General features: G+C 42.2%; 1 protein-coding gene across 1 annotated transcript; it reads left to right on the forward strand.

The window, feature by feature from the left end:
- The first annotated feature begins 1107 nt into the window (after positions 1 to 1107).
- Positions 1108 to 10151, forward strand: ism2b (isthmin 2b). The gene is made up of 6 exons (XM_062437571.1): positions 1108 to 1190; positions 5477 to 5728; positions 6855 to 7188; positions 9105 to 9242; positions 9382 to 9450; positions 9628 to 10151. The coding sequence occupies exons 1-6, from the start codon at positions 1110 to 1112 to the stop codon at positions 10143 to 10145; spliced, it is 1392 nt and encodes a 463-aa protein (XP_062293555.1). The 5' UTR covers positions 1108 to 1109; the 3' UTR covers positions 10146 to 10151.
- Positions 10152 to 12944: the final 2793 nt, after the last annotated feature.

Below are 12944 nucleotides of genomic sequence, written 5' to 3' on the forward strand. Positions count from 1 at the left end.
ACAGACTGTAGTCACAACTTAAAAGTCCATGACAAACATGTTAAAGCATTTTTGACTGATAAGTCACTGACATCCTGCCATTACACAGCATTCCACACTGGCCGACCTTTCACTACAGTCTACAAATGGCATTTTTCCGATACAGTATGGTGAGATAACTGCTTGTTTCCAGAGTTTAGAAAATGTCAAAACACGCCTAAAGAAAATGACATGTGATTTAAGGGATTGTTGTAGGAACAAGGGAAATAACCTTGCAGGGCAGTGTCAAAATATTTCTCTCTAAAATTAGTATTTAAGGTGGAGTATCAGATTAAATGACTGTCCACTTCATATCCTAGCCCACTGTTGGCTACACGTGAACCTAAACCATGTACCTTCACAAGAACCCCAGTGGCCCAACGCATCCCCCCCACTCCCTCCACACAGCTGTGAGCAATGAGCATCCCACCCCCAACTCCTTCAGCATCGACCCACTGAATGCGTGCGTAAAAGGCAAGTTTACCGAAACCGGTTGGTTGGGCGGTACACACACACACACACACAAACACACACACATAGACAAACACATTCGCTAGAACCGGTGGATGAACTTCAACTGGATGATGGATTAACGCATCAGACAGATAGCAAAAACGCACAGCATACATGAACTCCAGATGTCAATGTATTGGAAGAAAACACCCACCCACCCACGACGGAGTGACTCACAGTTTAAAGTAGCTGAATAAACGAGCGCCGGTGCGGACGGGGAGATTCTACGTGGGGTATTTGCCTTCTTTCTGGTACTTAAAGCTCTCCCAACTGTGGTTTTTATGGGGAAGAGAAGCACTGAGCTCGACCCGCCATACGGACAGACAGTTGCTGCGCGAGGCGCTGGTGCCAGATATGGATAGCGCGCGGGATACCTCTGGACACTGGCGCGCATCTTCATAAAGTGCGACACTTCGGAGTTGACGAGAAAAAAACTTCATTTCTTCCGAGTCAAAGTTGTTGAGAAAACAGAAGGCGAGGGGGACACAAGCCCTTCTTCTAAATCAACAAAAGAGTCGGAGAGAAAAGCCTCCAAAGAACTTTTGCGAACCCTCACAGGAAGCTCTGCAGTGGAGAAGATGCTGTTTGTGATTTGGTCCATACTTCTCTTTAGTTTGGGGACAGGGTTTCCTACCAGACACAAGAATGTTGCCCACAAGGTAAGTTTTCTACAGACATTGGTTGTGTGATGGCTTTTTTATTTTATTTTTTTAGCCAGTTACAGCAACACTAAAGTCACACCTGCCGCTCACAAAACCTTAATATCTAATTGCAGTTAATTGCCAAAAGTCTCTTGAACCTTTGCTAACTGTTAAAAAATATGTTTCTGTGTGTTAACTTACGTTTCTGCCACCTTTATTGCTTAACAGTCTTTAAAAAACTACTAATGCCAATCCCAATATTATAATAGGCCCTAACACTGGTAATATTATACAAATAGTACAGTTAAACAATACATTTTGGGGTGAACTGTTAAAGGGAATTTATGATGTGAATGAAAATCATGTTTACAAGATTTTTTAGTGATGATCCCAACACAGCTTCTACGCTTTTTTGTTCACGTTTGTTTATTAAAATGTTAATAAGGTAGAAAAAGATAAATAACATGCAAGTCACTGTCATTATTCAGCCATCACCCGTCCATCAGTTTACATCTAAAGACTCAATTGGTGAAACAAGCTGAAGTGACAGAATGTGATTTCCTCAGCAGTGCATGTTGCTCTCTTATTGTTCAACTTCTCTCTCCATGTATAGTAAGGTTTGACATTGCTGACCATATACTGTGCTATAATAAAGCCAAACTCCCTACACACACACACGCTGAGCAGTGTGTGTGGTGTGTCTAAGGGAATGTTTGTGTTACACGCGGACATATTTGGATATCAAAGTCTGTTTGTGTGTGTTTGTGTCGGGGTTCAGTTTTTTTTTTTTTTTGCCTTTGAACTCTCCTTCTTGTGTGGCCTCCCATGGATGCCCTATTGGGTCTCTCCCTCTCTCTCATCATGTGTCTGATTGATGTCAAAGCAAAAAGAGACAGAGAGGAAAAAAGAAGGGAGGGAAGAGAAGGGGATGATTAGTAAGGAGATGATGAAGAAGAAGAAGAAGAGATTTCACTGTGGCTTGTGTGATTGTTCGTTTCATTCAGCAAAAGGCTACAGTTGGTGACTCTGTACCTCCGGCGTGACCTGCTGGATGTGTGTCTGTAAGTGGCGGATGGAGAGGAGAGATTAGCGGAGGAAGAGAGAAGGAGGAGGGGAGGCTCAGTAGAACGGGTGCCCAGTAACGAGATGCTTATGTAACCAGAATAAGGCGAGCCCTCTGCATCTCTCACACTGGAGCTGGGGTCAAGTGTCATTCATCTGATTGTTTACATTGGCTCTTTTTTGTGTTAATGTGGAATTTCCTGTTTTTAGTTTTTACCCCCATGTCTCAGAGAAGAAGAGCAGGACTTTTTGGAGGGGGGGGGGGGTGGTTTGTGTTGAAGTGGCCTCCTTCCCAAATACTGAGACCTGTTTGCAGTGTCTGTTTTCTACCCCAACCAACCACCCCCGACCTCTACAACCTCACCCTGATTCTACCAGGCATGCATTTGTTGTCCCTGTCTTTTTTTTTCTGTTTTTCCATTTGCGAAAGATGGTGATCAAAGAGCGCCCATAGTTTATTGTTCTTCTGTAATGGTTTGGAAACAGCCAAGTGCGGAGGCCTTTGATATCTGCGGGCACATAAATCAGGGCTGCCACACCGCCTGCCTTCCCTGCGTGGCCCCCCCACACCCCACCAATCCTGTCCCTACCCCTCACCTCCAACCCCTGCTGCCCTCGTCCCGTCCCCCCGACCCCCTCTCCCGAACCTGAATGTGTGTCACCACCGGCGGCAGTGATGACAGTAACCCAAAATGGAACCGGTCGTCTCAATCAAGTGAAAGGAGGACACAACGCTTTGCCAGTAGGATGGATTTCTCAGTCATGTTTGTCTGAGGCAAGGCTGAGGTCCCCAAAATGCATCCCCATGTAGTCTCCCTGGTTAAACACACTGCATGCCATCAACCAGCGGGCCTTTGATCAGAATCACTACGGAGAGGAGGAGAGCAGGATCAGAGAGAACGAGGGGGAGGAAGAAAGGAGGAGGAGAGTGATATACAATGCGAACGAATACAGGATCCAGATGTGTAACAAGACGAGATGGAGGGTGTGAAAGTATGCAGCCTCCCTTGTGATGCTGGACTTTCTGTGTCTGTAGGTGTCAGGGCATGTGTGTGAATGTAAGGTGTGTGTAAGTGAATATTTTAACTGCTGGATAACAGTAAAAGGGTAAAATGGAGCATCATGCTGGAAGGTTTGTCCAATTAAAGCGTGCAGTATCCAGTACAAGTCAAACATTTTGACACACTTCCAAACTTTTGGTACTGTACATCAAGTGTAATAAGACATCAGCTGAACATGGCCTTCATGTCCTGGTGTGCACACATTTATTGCCATAAATGACGGCTTAGGCCTTTTAAGGTATTATTTCTTTATAATTTCTTGCCCTAGCCTCCAAATATAACACATTAGATTGGTGTTATCTGCAGGGATAACTTATTATATCATTGTATTGGAGCAATCCTATGTAAATAGATTTTTAAAACCTAGCAGTGCACAGAGAGTTTGTTATTCATGATTACAAAATAACTGAGTTAAAACTCAGGAGATTAGGAAAAAATATCTATTTATTGGGTTGAATTTAAGGCGTGGAACATTTCTTTTCATTCCTCTGCTATTTGGTGCACAATATATTTGAAATTTTGCACTTAAACACGTGTTACCTGAAAGTAAAGTACCAGTCGAAAGTTTGGACACACTTTCTCATACAAGTGATAGGAAAAGTGTGTCCAAACTTTTGACGGGTACTGTGGGCATACATAAAACACTGTCTTGCAGCTCCACATGGGATGGACCACATGTTTGGCATGGCAAGAAAAAAATAACTTAAAAATAATCAAATTATTTAACTCATGTTTTAGTAAAAAACAACAGCAAAACCATCTAAAAAAAGAAAGTAAGAAATTGCCAAAATACACCAAACCTATAGTGATAAAATATACATTATGAATGTACTCACAAACATTGAAATATGCATATTGATATTCTTTTAAAAACAATCTGTTAAATGCAACCCCCTGTTGGTTTAACAAGATAAACTTGGCAAAAATGTGGCTAATGTATTGCAATATATGTAATATTTCCTTACAGAATTTGACAACAATGTATTAAGTTACAAAGAAAGGCTGAGTTTTCCTCAAGGGTTATCTACTTTTCACCACCAGTTTACAGATATTTGGGTAGGGGGCCAACTTCTCTTCATCCACCATTTATCATGCTTGACAGGCTTCTCCTCTAAACAGGCATTATGTGTTCACATGCTTGAATTTGACCAACCACATAACTTCTTTATGGGACAATCACAGGCAACCACTGAAAAGTACGCCCTGTTCTAGAGGCCATAACTATAAATCATCAACTGTTTGGTCATTAATCCAGACATTTCTTGTTCTCTTTAGCCCTCGAACTGCCACTAGTTTGCTTTGTGCAGACCACAATCTGGCTCTGATCCAATATTAAAGTCTTGTCCACTCAAATGTTTGGGCCAGTTTAACATATTCTGGACGATATAGACATGAGTGGATGGTAGACAAGGGTTCATTAGAGGATTTGGACTTTGGTTTTGACCAATGAAATAGACATGTGTGCTTTTTAGACATGAAACAGACACATATACCCTGGAGAATCAGACCAACAGACCAAGATTTCAGTGATTGTATTCCAGATACAGTCCATATATCTACAATTCCCCAACATTATATTGTCATTTTTAATCCCTGGGATCAACGTTTCTTCCTGTTGTTCTTCCTTCTGAGTGACTGTAAAAAGATAAGTGGTGGTCGTAGTGGCGGCAGCACTGCAGGTTCAGACACTCGCACCAGCCCAGGGGTCCCACGCCTCCCAGGCCCTCTCATTAAAGCTAAAAGAGGATCTCTCTGGCACAGGCCCCTCTTTGTCCACGGCCTGGATGCCATGACTGTTGTGGGAAAAAAAAAAGAGAGATTGAAGTGAATGAAGGCTGGTTGGTCACTTGGCGGGTTAGTTGGATGCCTCAGGGACTCTCTGGAATTGCTGACCAAGCTGTGAGGTGGTAGATGTTTTCAAGGTTTCTTTCTGGAAACAAAGCACTAATTGTTTTTATCCTCACCACTAAGCCACTATAAATGATAGAGCTTTTTTTGTCAGTGGCCCAAAATCAGCCAGTAGTCAGTTGACTCATTTGCCCTTTATATTATTCAAGGTGATGAATTTGCTGCCATCCATTTTTCATTTGGTGGTTTCTCTTTAAAATCACTCCTGGATTCTTGTCAGTCTCACAGATTAAAAACACATCAGCTTACATCTTAACTTGTTCATTCCATCAGGCTCACGGCCACCCAGTTCACAGCGGCGGGGTCCAATATGTCCCTGATGCTTTGGAGCAACAGAACCAGGTGCAGAGTCTGCTGCCCGAGCCCCACAGCCACCAGAGAAGATGGTCCCACCCACAGCACCGCTCCGTCGGTGTTCTGCCACAGCCAGAACCCGAGGAAGAGACCAAACCCTTCATCCTGGATCTCAAGAACTTCCCCGACCTGGCCAATGCTGACATCAACTCACAGAACCCCAATATACAGGTGAGTGGGGAGAGGGTAGCCGCACATTGCTAAAATTTGTTTATTTTCATTTGTCTACTGTCACCATATGGTAAACAATAATTGGTAAATGATGGGTTAAATGAAAACCATTTATGAAAGGAGAGCTGGTCTGTTTTGTTGTAATGATTTATTTCCTTAATGCATTACAAAATCAACAATCTCCCAGTCTAATCTTAGAGACCGAGCTGTGTCTTTTTCGCTACTATTTAATCAAAGTGTAATATAGGAGAAAGTACTCTGTAATCATAAGCGTCACCCATTAAGTTCTCATCATCTCCTAAATTGACCGAAAAAGTTCAAAAAAGTTGTTCTGTTTAACTTATCTCAGAGCAGTTATCCACTCCAACTCTGGTCAGTGTAATCAGGATGTGGTTAGAGGGACATAATGATGCCGGCCCATGTCTACATCAACTACAGCAACTGATGAAATGTTCCAATAAGTTTTCATGTAGCATATAGACCAGATGTAGCATACAGTATTTCAACTAAAAGAAAGCTGAAACGAATAATAGCAGTTCCCAAATCATCATACTTATTTCCTAACTGTGAAATTCATCTCCCAACGTTTACAAAAAGATAGTTTTCCTCTGCAGTCTTCCTGTTGCCTGGTCTTCACATCAGCTGAAGCAGGCTCTTGGAAGCACTGCAGCATCTAAGATGAGTCATATAGAGGTAATGAGAGGTAGTTAACCAGAATAAATGCTCACATTCTCTCCCTGAGAGGATCGTTTGGTTGGCTGAATGCTCATGCTCACGTCTGGCTGGCTGACTTAGATCCGGGGAGCGGGTTTGTCCCTAAAATACTCCTCCTAGGATTTTAGACGGTTGATTTCTTGAAAAAAGATTGTCACTTAACCACTAAAGCTGCACAAAATCATTGGTGGAGCTTTACTTTGTGGCAACATTGAGATAGCAACACTTGACAGTTCAGTTGTTTGTTTAATACTTATTATTATGTCACTGGCCTTCACCCACTGTTAAAGTTAGTGTGGATTTTCAGTTACCCTTCTACTCGTCTTGGTTTGCAAGCTTAAACTGTTAGGAGAGGGTTGTTCAGTCTGTATTTATTTCAAATTCTTACAAACCCCTCTCTCTGTCTATGTAGGTAACCATTGAGGTGGTTGACGACCCTCAGATGGAAGTAGAGATGGACCTTACCAAGGAAAAAGACTGGCTACCCTCCTCTTCTTCCTCCCCCTCCTCCACAGTAGATTGGCTCGGAGGCAAGAAGCTTTTCTGGCCGCTTTTCTGGAGTTACACCGATGCCGATTCCAGCGAGGACAGCAACAGCCGGTCAGGCGTGGAGGAAACTGGCGAGGAAGAGGAGGAGGAAGATTACTCTCTGGATTACGGCAGTGAGGAGCCGTTACCCAGTGGAGTAGGCGGAGACTGGGATAGTCGTTGGAACGAAGGCTGGGATCCAATGCAGAGCTACTATGGTATGTTTTGCCAAGTGGTACACTGACTGTCTGCTAGTGAAGCCACACAAACACAGCGCTTTTTAGATATGATTTCATTAAGCTGATTACAGCTTTTAAAAAATTACCAAAATGTATCTTTTTTACTGATGCAGGGATGAAGGAATGTGAAAATGGAAAGTATGGGAATGCAATCACTGAATTTCTCATGAAACAAAAGACAAAGAAATAATGAGAAACTCAAAGGTGAGAAAGACAGGAACGAGAGAGTGAGAACAACAGAGTGGCTTAGGAAGGCTGCATGTTAGACTGTCTTTACAGTCAGAGAGAACTCAAACAATGCCAGCATGCGAGGCAGTATGAGCACTCGACCATCGGGACATTGTGGGTTATGAGCACTTTGAAGTCGACACTGGTCGTGCTGGTCGCAGAGGCCTGCCTTTTGAAGATGGGTCCGATGCGCTCGCTAATGGCAGCGTGAGGCCGGCACTGTTCTCTGGGACAAAACAGCCCTCAGCTTGTGGACAATTAGAGGGCAGATTGGGAACACAGAATGACAGGGGCCATTCGGCCGACCCTTTCATCCTTCCCCGGGACCCCATGGGCCCCCCCAGACCCTGGCGGCCCTCACTGCCCTCTGCGGCTCGGCCTTTTGAGCCAGTTCAAGAATTTCGGGGGGCTTTCAGGGTTCTGCATAACTTTTACAGCTCTCTTTCCCCTCTTAATTCTGCCTTCCTCTGGTGGGAAAACTGCTGTGTCTCAGCTTGCACAGACCACTTATTCAGTGGTAAAAATAGTAAATAATGAGAGAGGAAAAGGAAAGGTGTACAAAGTGAAAGAAAGGGAGAGAAGGCAGAAAAGATAGAAAAAGAATGTAGGAAAGAAGAGAAAAAGTTTGATGGCCTGGCATTGTGTAGACCAGAGTTCTACTGCACATCAGAGTACAGTCATGGGCTTACCACAGCCTCTAGCTTTCATTCTTTTAAGAAACTTCCCATGGATCCAAATCCATGTAAAATAGATCCATTTATTTTTTTTCAAGGTTTTTGAAGTTTGTTGTTGCACAAACCTCTATGGTCATAGCATAATCTCATAATATGAGAGCAGGTGTCTAAACCCTGGATAGTGTTACCCATATCCATGTGACAACATATACACTATCTATTTAAGTGTTTTGCATGTAGACGAGCCAGCAAAGGGCAACAATGCCTATTAAGTGGTCACATCTAAAGCCTTAGTGAACATAAATCAAGGATGTTTGCCTTAGCTTCTTCTGTAATTAAGACTCTCCTGAGACCTCATTCTCGTATGGCCACATGGCGAGTTGGCAGCGCCCACAAAGTAAAATTGGGTGCTCGCTACACCCAAGCTGGTATTTCTGCACCCACCTCGCCTTTAATCAAGAATGACTTGTTTTCAGTGCTATTAACACCACAAGGAAACGTGGTGCGGAGGCGGACAGCCACAGCACAGCCTCTCTCTCTCTAATTTTACTGAAGTTTTCTTAAAAAGAATATGGGTTTGCATGGGGAAGGTTAGACCAGGAGAAAATTGTCATTTATATGGACTGAGAGAGTCCAGAGACTTTGAAAGCTTATTCTGGATTAGAATGTAAAGTACATGCTGAGTTCCCTTCAACACACAACTCTAAGGTGTTTTTCTTTAGATTTGCAGGGTTTTCCTCCTTCATAATCCCAGTCAACCCTTTGAAGCTGTTTCTTGTTAGCTTGTTAAATATACTACATACCTGTGTCTGAAAGCAGATGTACAGCCCCCATAACTGCAAATTTGATCCCATGCTTTCATTAGGTAATATATTCATGATCTCTGTAATACTTTTTCACAATATGTAAATGATATTGTGCTTTCTTAATAAAATATGTCATGCAGAACACAAGCTAAGGCAAAGTTTGTGTATTTGAATTTTGTTCCCACAGAGAAAGAGACAGATGAGTGGACTCCATGGTCTCCATGTTCAGTGACATGTGGACACGGTGAGAGGAAGAGGACCAAGTCCTGTGGCTACTCCTGCACACTGACAGAAGCCTCAAAGTGTGACCTGGAGCCTTGTCCAGGTAAGAATATACTTCCATTTTAAGAATGAAATGAAAAGACTAAACAATGGCAGTGTATTGAGACATCTTTTGTGCTTTTGGGAATGCTGTCTAAGGTGGTTTTTACACTACAGCTTATGTGCCGCTCTCCTCTTTGTAGGTGATGTCAACACAGTGGTAGAGCCCTTTCCTTTCGAGATGGAGAATGGCACAGAGCCATTTGGGACAGGTGATTTATTATTGAAAGCCCTCCATAATGTCTTAGAACAGCTTCCAAAAATATTTTAAACCATTAATGGCAAATTGTTTATAATTTAAAGGTAATGTAGAACTAGCTTGCTCAAAACTGTAACATAGATGTTAGTGTTCACACGTTTATGCGGTGTTGCTGTTTTCTTTCCAATAGATGTGGACAGCTGTGAGAAGTGGCTCAACTGTAAGAGTGAGTTCCTCCAGAGGTACCTCCACCAGGTCTTGTCTGAGCTGCCCAGCTGCCCCTGCTCCTACCCCTCTGAAGTGGGGTACACTGTGGTCAGTGTGTACGATGAGACTCATGCCCGGCCGTTCCGCTGGCGTGATGCCAGTGGCCCCAAGGAGCGCCTGGACATCTACAAACCGTCAGCACGTAGCTGCATCCGCTCAGCTCTTTCCAGCGACTCGTCCACTCTTGCAGCGCAGCACTGTTGTTATGACGATCGTGGGCGACTGATCACGCGGGGAAAAGGCGCAGGCACGCCTAACCTGATCAGCACCGAGTTCTCACCTGAGCTGCACTTCAAAGTGGATGTGCTGCCTTGGATCCTTTGCAAGGGAGACTGGAGTCGCTTCCATGCAGTTCGGCCACCCAATAACGGACTGAGCTGCCCAGAAAACCCCCATGAAGATGTGTTCATGAATGAACTGGAGGAAGCCAGGGAGTACTAAGAACTACAGCCAAAACTACCACTTCACTCCGAGAGTCAGAGGGCCTATTTTGAGAGGAGACTGCCTACCTTAAAAGTCATGTAATATTATGTCTAAAGCATGCATCAGCCATTTACCATGCATTAATGACTCAGAGGAAATGCACATTTGTGATTGGGAGTTTTGTGGGGTTTAAGAATGATGGTGAAGTGTGGCTGTCTCAAATTAGGATTTGGCAAAGTGTCCTGATATCAGGCTTAACTGAACTGAACTGAATAACATGAATGGAGAAAAAAAATGCAGTGTTCTCCCATTGCTTTCCAACCTGTTACACATCTGGCATGACATCAAGCTCTCTCTCTCTATATTCAGTACACTCTCCTGGGTGCGTGTAAGCATGATGTCTACCTACTGGCTTTTTTTGATGGTGTCCTGGAGCGCTTGTGAATGACAAAAGCAACACATGGTAAACATCCTGATCATGCTTCTTGTAGGTTTTAGGTATGAATATGGGCTGGCTATTTTGATGAAGCACACAAATGTATGGGCAGAGTCCAACAGATGAATATCCCAACAATGCTGCTACAATATAATATCCTTCAGGTTTTAAAAAGGTATCAAGGGGAACAAGATGACAGGAGATCCGTAGACCCAAAAGATGCCACATGCAGTAAAAGTAATGTACATTTCAGTCAATCCTTTGAGACACTACAATTAGTAATGTTACAAGAATTTGAAATCTATACCAGAGAGGTAAGCTAAAAGGCTTTGAAACATTCTGTTGTCATTATTGAGTTAGTGAGCATTATGACAATAGCCTTTAGGCAGTAATGATACAGGAACAGCACATTTGATTTCGAATGTTTTGTCACACAGATTGATTTCATGTGTTTCCTCACCTTTTTACAGCCAGGAAAATATATAATCTGGGTGCCAAAGAGTTAAAAATCAGACTGTTGGTGCCTGTGCAAATCCAGCCTCCTAAGTCTCTATGGTGCAAATATAGAAAAGAAAAAGCTCTACAGTGATAGATTATGCTCATAGATGTGTCTCTACAATGTTCTCAGGGGGAACTGACCATGATAAAAAATAAAAAATAAAAAAATTGTTAATTTACCTCGACAGCGGAGCACTATTGGACCTAGTACAAAGTGTATTGGGGTAAAGATTAGTAGACGGGTATCAGGAGTGTAATCCAGATTGGAGTTGATGAACAGATAATGCTTTTTGTGCAGTTTCAGAAAGCAGTTCAGAACCCTTATAACTGAATAGTTGATGTTTATGCATTGTGTGCGATATGTCATTGCTGTTTAAGCTGTTGGCTTAGGGTCTTTGGGTTTATATACAGAAGGTGATTTGATAGAAAGGGCATTCCTACTCAAATAAACATTCTTGAGAGGTCATGTAGTGGCCTTTTTCTAGCTGTCAGAGTATTGGAAGTAGTCGCCATAACCAAATATTTTGTCATCAGGGTGTAGACTATAAGATCTGAAACAATGCTCATTCCTGTGACAGTTTATCAAACAGTCAGTGGCAGTAATTTTTAATTGTACTTAGAAATATCTTAATATTGCAGGACTTGCCCTTTCTATCTAATCAAATTCTAATGATGTTCGCTCCAAACCTTTTTTTTTTCAGGAATTCTGCTTCCAGATGTGTACATGCGAACACGCATTTACATTTTGGAATCACCGATTTTAAAGGAAGGCACTTTATTTAAGGTTTATATACAAAAGATTTATCAAAATGTACTCATGTTTGCCATTTGTTAATGATAGTGTTATTGTGAAGGGAAGCTCGTCGGAAATGCTGCATTGTTCTATAAAAGTGCATATATCAAGTGTTCTGTTGAGAAAAAAGCATGATCTTTTTGTGATTTCTAAATCTAGTATTACTTATATGGTGTTGTACAGTATTTATTTGTCTGTTCTTTTTTTTAAGTTTACTGAAGCTTTGAAATGACTCTATACTCAACATGGTGCACTAATCGGACTGAGAAATGAAGGCACCCAATATCAAAAGGGAAACCACTTGCCTCATATCACTTCATACAGCAACATCAAGTGTTTGTGTTTCATTCTATGTTGTACTGCAGTGCTCTATGAATATGTTGTTGCAATTATGCTGAAGAAATATATAAAGACTTTGCATTCATCATCTGACTTTTTATTGTTATTTCTTTCCCCTGCACTTTAAATATTGTGTAGTACAGCTAAACAAAGTATAGTAGCGCAACATTCCTGAAACAGCTGAGTAATTATACTCAAATACTTTTTACTGACTGACACACCTTTTCTCTCCAACATGACAGGTAGCAACTTTCTTATCTAACTCAGCAAGAGAGAGAATACATTGAAAACATATCAGACTGTTCCTTAGAATGTTGTTTATTGCCTTGTAAAGTGCTTAACAGTCAAAACAAGTCAAACCATTAAAGGAGGAGTGGTGTGTATTAAGAGTGTCCACACACAGCTGAGCTAATGTAAACTAAACAGTTTAATAATCTGTAACTAATAGATTGTGGTTTTGTGTGTTAGTATCTGCCTTGATGAGAAGCAATGGGAATGTGACTGCAATATTTCTTAAATCCAAATGACCTTATCCACATTCGAAAGATCCTGAACCGAGCGATGACAGGATTCAATTAGCTATCACGGATGACTTCTCTTGGTAGAGTTCATGGAAGCGGCATGTGCAGTCGCTGTTTGGACCAGCACCATCAAACATTTCCTCAGTTTACTCTGCTTTATCGTCTGTGTTAACACTGTAACATTGGTTTTCTTTATAAGTAGAGCGCACGTCTAAAAGTCAAAAGTCGCA

Source organism: Scomber scombrus, chromosome 17 (genome assembly GCF_963691925.1).
Source record: "Scomber scombrus chromosome 17, fScoSco1.1, whole genome shotgun sequence".
Classification (NCBI taxonomy): Eukaryota; Metazoa; Chordata; class Actinopteri; order Scombriformes; family Scombridae; genus Scomber; species Scomber scombrus.